Source organism: Sciurus vulgaris (assembly GCF_902686455.1).
Source record: "Sciurus vulgaris genome assembly, chromosome: 2".
In the NCBI taxonomy this organism is placed as follows: Eukaryota; Metazoa; Chordata; class Mammalia; order Rodentia; family Sciuridae; genus Sciurus; species Sciurus vulgaris.
Genome location: NC_136462.1, coordinates 130490776 through 130501549, shown reverse-complemented (window position 1 = coordinate 130501549; position 10774 = coordinate 130490776). Strand labels below are relative to the sequence as shown.

The following is a 10774-nucleotide window of genomic DNA, read 5'->3' as shown; positions in this document are numbered from 1 at the left end:
TAGACTCTCTACCCTCTCTCCTCCCTACTGTAGGTTCCTAAGCCCAAGAGCCGCAGGACCTAGGGCAGCAGGGATCACTGAGTGAAGCTTGCATTAGACTTGGGGCGGGTAGAAAATTTCACCTTGGTCTATTATGTAAGAGAAAAGAAGGAATGTTGGCAAGGGTATTGGTGAAATTGTAGGCAAAGGTCATAATGCAGGTAGTTAGCACCGCTGGAGGGGCGGCGGCCACGGCAGCGCTTGTAGCACCACTAACTGGACGCTAGGTGGCAGACAAACCCCACCATCGCCACTTTTATCGTCGGGGACTTCTGAGAGTGGGATGTGGGGTTGACTTTCTGTATTCTAACAGGACAAGGGGTGGCAAGCAGGGCTAATGCTCCCCACCCAGGAGAAGAGTCGTGATCTCAGGAAAGTCTTTTTGTGTATACCACCCTTGTGTGAACCTGGATATCCCTCCCTAAAACAGTCACACCTTCTCCCTTTCCATCCCCACCAGGTAGGTCATGTACCAAAGAGTTGAGTGCAGTTATTTAACCACTTCGAACATAACGCCCCGACCCCCGAATTAGAATTAAGCCTTCCCTATCAGAAGCTTCCCCTAGACCTCCACGTCCCACAGAAACCCCCTCCTGTCACCCCATCCTAACCTACTACTACCGCTTTGATCTGCAGGGTTCCAAGCTACTTGAACCCTAATTTGTTTTCCTTTTCCCTATTATAAGCCTCGATATTTTGCAGGGGAGCATGTTTCCAACCCAGTTCCAGTGTGCTGATGAAACCCAATGCTGAGCTGCTGGACAACCCCTTTGGGCCACATGACTGACAAACATCCCTTTGTTTCTTCTCATGTCTAACACACCTGGAGATTTGTGATCCTGCAGGTCCACGATCCTCCTTCCCCCTACCCTTAATGAAATACACTATTTGAAATTACAACCTTACTGGCTTGGCACTAGCATGTACAATTTAATTAGCTACTGTGTCATACACACTCACCTACAAAATAAGAATAATGTTTAGTTGGAAGGATTATTGTGAGGATTAAATCAGATGAGGTATACAACCCCCACTTGATTCTGACTCCTGACGGGTGAAGTTTCACTTTTGGATTAATGAAAATCTTACATTTCTACCACCCACCACAAGTAGTGTCATTGTAAGGATAAATGGAGTACTCTCCTTGGAAAATAGCTTCGTCACCATGGTTTTTACTATCACTGATAGTAATCTTGGTGTTTATGTCTATACAGAGAGTATGATGAAACTTGGCTCCCAGCACCTAGGGTAAAAATTAGAATAAAGACAAACGCTTCCATGTTATGCTGAAAGTATATTTTTATATATAGATATAGATATTTACTTTTTTGCAGACAGTTTTACTGATGAGTCATTTTAACACTTAAAGAACAACCTATTACGCTGCTACGTAAACTGTACCAGAATGAGATGGATAGCTTGTCAATTCATTTCACAAAGCCAGCACAACTCTGATACCAAAACATAACAATTATAACAAAAAACAGAGAACCACAGATCTCACTTAAAAATACAAATGCCAAAATACCAAAGAGAACAGTAGCAGATGAAAATCAACACCACATGAAAACTTACAAAGCTTTGGCAGATACAAAACCAGATTGAAATTTCAAAGTCACACACATAGAACTGGAACAAAACACCAGAAACAAAATGTCCCCCCGCCCCACCCTGTAAATGGACTCTGACTGGGGACCCAAAGGAACAAGAGGAACAAGATCTGTAACACCAATTACTGAGGAGGGGGACTGCTGGTGGGGTCATCAGGATTATCACTGGCATCAGGCTCATCCTCGTCCGTATCTTCGGACTCTAACTCTGCCAGCGCTTCGAGGTAATGGAATGGCCAGCACCGAGGATCTTTCTTATGGAGCTTGGCCAAAAACCTCAGGACAAGCATCTTGCTGGTTTCGAGGAATGCTCGGGGCCCCCAGAGGAGCTCATATTCTGCTGGCTCAGTGCAAGGAATTCGCCTGTACTCTAGGTACTTATGCCTCACAAACACTTCGGTGATGAGCTTCTTCATGTTTCCGAAGAGACCGTGTGTCCCCCGGATATCAAACCCTAACTTGAACAGAAAACTGAAGATCAGATTCTCCCTGACACAATTGCCTTTCATAAAGATGAGGCTCAAAACCATCATCAGGAGGCCAAACTTGGGCCGGTCTAAATAGGATGCCAAGAAACCACCTTGAAGATGCCCCAGCTTGTTGATGATGACATAAGAGTGGTTTTGGGTGTCAGTTTCCTTCAAATGACAACCAAAGGCACACTCTAGCTTATTGTTGGCACAGCTGAAGATATCTAAGCACTCGTCTTTGTACTCTCGGATGATGACATTCACCATCTCCGAGTGCTGGATTGGCACCTTGGCTTGGTCCTGGACCAAGAAAAACTGCACCAATGCATTTGCTCTCTCATTTGGGGGAGACGATGACTGACTCTCCCCCCTGGGATCCTCCTGGATGGCACTGGACCCCTGAGAGAGACATGGGACCTCAGAGATAATCAGAGACTGAGGGCTACATGGGCCTTCACAGTGACCCAGGGCCCTTGAGGTACTTGGGCCCTCCCAAGCACTCAGGGCCCAAGATGTGCTGGGCCCCTCCCAGCCACTCAGGATCCTGGAGGTGCTAGGACACTCCCAGCCATTCAAGCCCCGGGGAGTGTTGGGGCACTCCCAGTCACCCAGAACCTGGACAGAGCTTTGCACCTCCCAGTCACACAAGCTGAGGTTCCCCCAGGCCCGTGGGCCCTGCCAGTCATGCATGGCCATCCTATGGCCACTGCTGTCCTCTTCAGGCTCCAGATGCTTCTTCTTCCGGGTGGCTTTGCCCGAGCGACGTGGTGGCTCCACGGTCTGGGAGGCTTCTTGCACAGGGGCAGCTGCCTGGGGGGCAGCTGCTGTAGCCATCAGGATGGTGGGCACTGCCTTGGATGCCTGTGAGGCACTCACATCAGGCTGTGGAACCCAAGGAACGGCAGGCAGGGCCTCGATGCAGGCGTATGGATCCTGCAGAGCAAATGGCAGTGACCTCGGGCTCTCTGAGGTGGCAGAAGGGCCTTTAAAGGCATTAGAAGAGGCAGGCTGGAAGTGGGAGGTAGATGGAAAGACCCTTGAGGTGGCAGTGAAGGTCTCCGATGTGGCAGGCAAATTTTTCCAGGCAGGTGCCTGGTGTGCTCTGGTAGCTGACATTGCCCTTGGAGCACAGAAGGTGGCAGCAAAGATCATGCGGTCCTTTGAAGGGGCCCTTTTTTCCTTTGAAGAAGTCCTACGGTCTTTAGAAGAGCCCCTAGGTTCTATAGAAGAGGCCCTGGATTCTCCTGATGGAGTCATGAGTGATTTATTGGAGCCCCTGGGAAAATTTTCCCCCCCTATGGGGGCTCCGGGCTGGGCCTGCAAGACGGGGGGTGGGCCTTGCCAGGAAGGCTGGAGTTGCATTGCGGGCATTTCTGCCTGCGGGCCCGTGGGCTGGGCCTGCTGGGTGGGTAGCTGGATTTGCACGGCTTTTTGGGAGGCCTGAGCCCCCCGAAAGGGCTGCTGCTGCTCCAGCTGGACGATCCGAGGGGCCTGACCCTGGGCCTCCTGGGCAGGCAGGGACTGCCAGAAGTGAGTGGGTGCCTTTGGCGCCTGCCAGGCCAGTGCCTGGGCTTGCTGCACCTCCTGGAACTCCATCGATGTCGGCAGCTCGTGTGGCACTGGAGGCTGGCCTTTGGGGGCCTGCCAGATGATGGATGGGCAGTGCACAGCCTGTTGTGGGGCAGCCTGTTGGACAGACAGCGGGGCCGGCAGCACTGGCTGGGGCACCTGCGGGCCAGCGGGTGGCACCACAGGTACCTGCGTAGCTGGTGGTGCCGTAGGCACCTGCGGTGCCACCTGCACCTGCGGGGCCGGCAGCCGAGCCTGCGGGGCCTGCCGCAGTGGAGGTGGGGGTGGCAGGGCTTGCCAGAGCTGTGGCTGGGTGGGCAGAGCCTGTGGAGCCGGTCGGATGGGCGGTGGTGCCTGGCGGATCAGTGGTGGTGCCTGGCGCATCATGGGTGGGGCCTGGCGGATCACAGGTGGGGCCTGGCGGATCACAGGTGGGGCCTGGCGCAGCACAGGAGGGGGGCCAGGGCGGATGGGTGGGGGGCCGGGTCGGATGGGTGGGGGCCCCTGGCGCACAGGTGGTGGTGCCTGCCAGGCAATTGCAGGTGCCTGCCAGGTGACCTGGGTGGTCTGCCAGGTCAAGGGCGTGGCCTGCCAGCCTTGAGGGGGTGCCTGCCACCCTGGAGAAGTGGCTTGCCACCCTGGGGGTGTGGCCAGCTGCACCTGGGGGGCCTGCGGGCCCTGGGGAACCTGTGGAGGAGCCCTTATGACCTGAGATTGGATTTGCAGGATCAAAGGTTGACCCTGCGGGGCCCAAGAAGCCATAGGCTGTGATGGGGGGGCCACTGGTTGCGCCATCGGTGCTCCCGAGACGGGAGGCTGGATGATCGGAGCTCTCGAACCTGGAGGATGAATCATCACGACACCAGGACCTGGAGGCTTGGCCATCGGGGTTGCAGAAGGTGGAGGCTGGGTCATCAAGGCTGCCGGCGGTGGAGGCTGGGCCATCGGGGCTCCTGGAGCAGGCGGCTGGACCATCAGGACTCCTGGCGTCAGAGGCTGGGCCATCAGGACTCCCGGTGCTGGAGGCTGAGCCATCGGCGTCCCAGGAGGAGGAGGATGCGCCATCGGTGTCCCCGGTGGAGGAGGATGAGGCATCGGGGTCCCCGGAGGGGGAGGATGCGCCATCGGGGTCCCCGGAGGTGGAGGAGGCACCATCGGGGTCCCCGGAGGGGGAGGGTGCGCCATTGGGGTCCCAGGAGGGGGAGGGTGCGCCATGGGGGTCCCAGGAGGGGGCGGGTGGGACATTGGGGTCCCCGGAGGAGGAGGATGAGCCATGGGGGCTCCGGGAGCAGAAGGATGCACCATCAGAACTCCCGGAGTTGGAGGCTGGGCCATAGGGGCTCCCGGAGGGGGAGGATGGACCATCAGGACTCCGGGAGTCGGGGGTTTGCCCATCGGACCCCCCAGCGGGGGAGCCTGGACCATTGGGGCCCCCAGGGCAGGAGGCTGGGCCATCGGAGCCACCGGGGCAGGCAGCTGGCCCTGCGGAGCCTCCCAGGCAGGTTGAGGTGCCTGCCAAGCGGCCAATGAAGCCTGCAAGTCAGTAGGAGGTGGATCCCAAGGGACCGGAGGAGCCCGGGAGGAAGCAGGCGGGGCCCGCATCAGAACCGTAGGGCGGCTATAGACAGGCGGCTTCGGGGCCTCCGCTGGAGGGCTCGAATCACCCAGATTCTTACTTAGCTGCGACATGTCCCTTGGCTGACAGCTGGTGGGTCTTTTCCTCCGACAGCTGCTGGGCCTTTTCCTCCAGAGAGAAGAGAATGCCTACGTGGCTGTTCAGAAGCTCCCTCCCTGCTGAATGCTGAATAGGAAGTGAGTGCTGCTCGCTCTGCAGCTTTCCGCAGTAAGAAGGAGGGGGGAAGGGGGCTCAATCCCGCCCCTTCTCCGCCCCCGACCACCACAAGTGGATAGAGCAGAGGGGCGTCTACCAAAGTCCTGGCTGACACAAGATCCCTTCTCACACTCTCCAGTCCCCAAATGCAGCCCAGTCAGACTATTCATGCATGAGTTTTCACAGGGGAGTGACAGGAACAGATTTATGTTTTAGAAAAATCCCTGTGCTGCAGTATGAAGTGGGGACAGACCACTGGCAACATGGAAGGTATCCAAAAGGGGGGAGACGGTGTGGTCTGAGCTCAGATATGAAGCACATTGACGTAAAAGAGACTCCTCAGCTATACGAGACGAGACAGCTATTATAATTTAATGTAGGAGTTTAAGAAATAGGGAAGGTATGCAGGTCTCTGTCTCAAAAAAAAAAAAAAGAGGGAAATTTCTGGGATAGTTTATTCTCTCAGGGACAGAGTGGAAAGAATATGGGAAAAGCAATCATGAGTACAGACTGGGACATGGGGTGTTTTGTAGTGCTGTGGGACAGCCACGCAGAGATGCCCTGAAGGCACACTTGGTGTACCGGTAAGATTTCTGAGCTAGGAGTCCAGTTTAACTATTTAGGAAAACAGATGTGGGAGTGAATGTGGTTGTTGAAGAAGGTAATTAGAGTAAAATTCCTAACATATGTCTTGAAAAATACAGGCATATTAGAGATAGAGAAAAACCCTGGCAAAGAGTAAAGGGAGAAAGCAAGGAAATCTTGGAAATTCAGATGTGACAAAAATCTGTGAAAGGCAGAATTGTCAGTATGGGGAAAACTGCCTGTGGAATGGCTGAGATGAGATGATGATGTGAGAAAGAAATTTTTAATATGAAAACAAAAGAAATGCACCAGAAAATGAGCAAATAAGTAGGTCCAAATAGGTGTAAAAAAAAAAAAACAACAACAAAGAGTAAAGGACAAATATTCTGGGAAAACTACTTATAAAAACTAATTTATAAACAAGACAGATAGTGCACTAACAGATAAAGAAGAAGACACCAAACCTACTGAGTAAGAGTATACTACTCTGCCCAACCAAAGTGACAATCTCAGCTTAGTTGAGCAGTTGTCTGTAAACATACAAAGTAATAAATATCAAGGCTGTTTCATGTACAAGGGGCTATTTGCAGCCTAGGGCAAGAGTCCAGAGTGAGAAAAAGATGCCACAAGGGGGCGGAAAAGGATGATGAAGGCTATACCCCACTCCTAAGTTATCATTTGGTAATTATAAATCAAAAGGAAGACATATACACACTCTAAATGTTACTATGCCTTAAAAAATGACAGGAGAATTTGGAGGTGATGTTTCAGTGATTTTCAGTGAAGGGATATTATGACTTCAGGAACTTCTTCTTTTCAAAGACGAGTGACTTTTTCCAGGGTCCCTGATGATAGGTCACTCCTGTGCATACCCAGAGAAGTCACAAAGCCTTGAACACAGAACACAGAAACACAGACAGCTGTTTCTACAGAATGGATGCCTCCAGACTTCCCAATATTCAGTCCTTTCCCTTGGGTTCATTGCCCAGTTTCCCTTAAGAGTTCCTCATTGCATAAGGTTTGAGGAACTCCTCAGTGGGACCAATTCCAAGTACATAACCCTCATGTTTCCCTATCACCAACCCAGTCACATCTTTTTCTGACTGTGGATGCTTTGGTGAGTCAATTCATTTTTTAATCCTATGACACTTCTGCCCTCACTAAAGCATACTTTATCCTACTCTAACTCAAATGTATAAATTAATCAGAGATTAAGTTCTCCCACTAACCATTTGTTTTTCAGAGTAGTGATAGGTTTGACTTTTAGTCCACCCTACTGTGGGTCATCCCACAGGATAAATGGCTACCAGTAGGACCAAGCTATCCTCACCAACGCTGAACCTCAATGAATAGTCCTGCCGCAAAATGTCAACTCCCACCAAATCCATTCTGTGAAAAGAACCCCAACTTACACCAATAGCCAACACACAAGCAAGAAAGAACAGATTAGAAATCATTCAGAGAAACAAAATAAACCATGTAGGTGTAATTAGAAATGAAAGATAAGCAAGTCATACATTTACACCTTTGCCGCTCCTTGATTACCTTAGTGAACCAACAGAGAAAATTCGGGATTTAAATATCCAGAGATTCTGAGAAGCCAGTAAAGTGGGTACACAGAGTTTATCCTTCTTAGAAAAGATATCTGCATCTTTTAGACAATGGATGCTTTCAGACCCAGGCCACTTGAGGAGCTCAATTTAGATACTTATAAATTGCTCACCCCCAACATCAAATACACCCCAGCAACCACAGGACATACAACCACATTGTGAAAAGTGACCATCTTCAAAACAGCAAAAGCCCAATATGCCCTGAGGTGAGGACATTTAGACTGCAAGTCCTAAAGAGATCTGTACGAATCTCTCTTCTTGTGGCATCACCTTTCTCTGTGCATTGTCTTCTTCTTCAACCTCTCTGTGACAAGCATTGTCAAAATTTCCCTTCCTTACTTCTCTATAAAACAGCTTGAAAATTCACGGGTTGTAGAAACAAAGGGGACCCAAAGACAAAATGCTCATAGAATGTTGGCATCTGTCAGTCCTCTGATAGAGAAAGGCTGTCAGTGAACTGCATCAGTATATAATAGAGGTGTGAAAAATAATTGAAAAGAATTGGAGGAAGGAGAACTAAAGGTAGTGTCAGAACAGCAGGAAAATGGTTGATTTGAGAGCGGGCTGCAGCCTTGTTTTGCATCCTAGCTTGCTTTGAGTGGTCAGTAAGGGGCTGTTGAGTGAAAGATAAGATTAGCACCAGAGCTGCCTCTATCACTCCTACGTAGCTGTTAGATTTGCCGAAAGTTCTTGTGAGTAAAACAAGTCGTTATGGTCTTCATAAACTTTAAAATTACTTATTTATTAAATGCTTTTGTTAAGTATTTGCTAGATGCCCAGTACTACGCTGTATATGAAATTACAGATGAAAAAATAAAATCTGATGAAAGATCTTATTGTTCGTCACATAGGGATATTAATATGGTATTTTTAGAGCAATAAGCCTTTGTAGCATTGTTTAAAATCTATATTGGCGGTTACTGACGCAGATAACTATGTATTCGCTTCTGCCGGGAACATGAGTGGTGTGGGGCTGTCGTGCTGATTGTAGCATTGTAAAGGGGGAAAAATTCAAAGCTGTGAAAGAGTCTTGAGTGTTCTCCAAATAGACAGGCTGAGCAGGAAAGTAAACAAAGCACAAGAGATAACAGACATAAAATGTTTTCAAAAGAATTGAAGACTTCATTAAAATAGTAAAAGTATCATTTATTGAATACTTATTATTTGATAAAAATACCATCCTCAGAGCTTTACATACACTATATATTAATTCTTCACAAAATCCATGTGTGTGGTCTCATTTTATGTGTCAAGAATTTAGGCTCAAAAGGTTAATTGCCTTGTCTACAATCTAGCGATAAATGACAGAAACCAGATTTAAAGCCTGGTATGTTTGTTGTCAAAGCCAGCATTCTTAACAATTACACCAGGGCTGCCCAAACCTTTTCCTGAAATTTAGATACATTCATACTCCACTCTTGATATGTTTAGTTTTAAACTGTTTAAACTGGATGTGTTTAAACTTGTAATCACAGCTATTCAAGGGGTTGAGGCAGGAAGATTGAGAGATAGAGGCTAGCCTCAGCAACATAGGGACACCCTGTCTCAGAATAAATGAATGGATAAAACTTGGATATATTAACCTATAATAAAATGCACAGATTTAAATAGTCTGTTAATAAGCTCTGCTACCAGGTAACCAATACTGAAAACAAGGCAAATGTTTTCTTATCAAAGAAAGTTATCATTTTCCTTTTTCAGTCAATTTGTCTACCTTCCCAAACACTTTGATTTCTCTTTATCAGTTTGTTTTGCCTGTTTTCAAATTTCATGTAATAGAAACAGCATAGTTTATGCCATTTTTGGTGTGTCCAGATGCCTTTGTTCAACACAGTTTTAAAATGTAAATATGTATTGGTCTATCTCTCACCCACATTCTCCCTTGAATATGTATCTACCTTCCAAATAAAACTCTATCTATAAAAAATGTAAATATGTATTGGAAGTTTTCTATTTTTTAAATTCTGAAATGATTCCATTATATTTATAACTCCACAGTTTTATCTATTACCTTTTGACATTTGAGATATTTACAATTTGGTGCTATTATGAAAAACGTCAGGCTGAAAATCTTTTGCAGGTCTTTTTCTGAGCATATGTTTTCATTTATCTTAAGTAAATAACTAGGGGTTGACTGGCTGGGTCAGAAGGTAAATGTTTGTTTATAAGAAACTGTGACAGTTCCCCATATTAGAGTTAGATCATTTTACACTCTCAGAATACAAGAGAACTACAGATACTCTACAATCTTGCAAAATTTTGTAGTGTTAATCTTTTTGATTTGGTCATTCTAGTGAATGTGAAATAACAATTGTACAATTTTAGACTCAATTAGCCAGTTTGCAATTATTAGTTGCTTCACATTCTTGTCAAAATTGACACTGTTGGACATTTTATTTTAGATATTACAAGGGAGGAGAAATGGTGTGTCCTTGTAGGGGTTTGTTAATGCTTTTAATTTTTAGTTAGCAGGCAATATTTTTAGAGCAGTGGTAGGATTACAGAAAATTTCAGGGAAAAGTTCAGAGACTTCTCTTGCGGATCTCTCACCTACAGAGATTTCCCTGGTGTGTCTCTTTCTTTTTACTATTGTTAACATGTTGCTTTAGTGTGTTCCCTACAATCAGTGAGCCAATGTTGGTACACTGCTATTAACTAAAATCCACAGTTTACATTAGGATTCACTCTTTATGATATGTCCACAATGTGTAGTTATCAAATCAGTCTAATAAGCATTTCCATCTCCTTAATTATTTATCATTTCTTTGTGTTAAGAAATTTGAAACACCTTTCTTCTAGTTCTTTATAAAATATAATGAATGGTTTTAAACTATCGTCGCCTGACACACACACCACAATGTAGAGCTGGGTCCTATCTAACTATATTCTGGTGTTTGTCATTCATCCTCCTTTTATCCCCTCCCAGCCTCTTCCTAGTCCCTAACAACCAGTATCCTACTCTATTTCTATAAAATCAATTTTTAAATTTCCACTTATAGGAAAAAACATGCAGTATTTATCTTTGAGTGCCTGGTTTATTTCACTTAACAAAACGTG

General features: G+C 47.1%; 1 protein-coding gene across 1 annotated transcript; it reads right to left on the bottom strand.

The window, feature by feature from the left end:
• Positions 1-1374: 1374 nt before the first annotated feature.
• Positions 1375-5474, bottom strand: MAGEL2 (MAGE family member L2). Its single transcript, XM_079126546.1, has one exon. The coding sequence runs from the start codon at positions 5375-5377 to the stop codon at positions 1772-1774; it is 3606 nt and encodes a 1201-aa protein (XP_078982672.1). The 5' UTR covers positions 5378-5474; the 3' UTR covers positions 1375-1771.
• Between the last annotated feature and the right edge of the window lie 5300 nt (positions 5475-10774).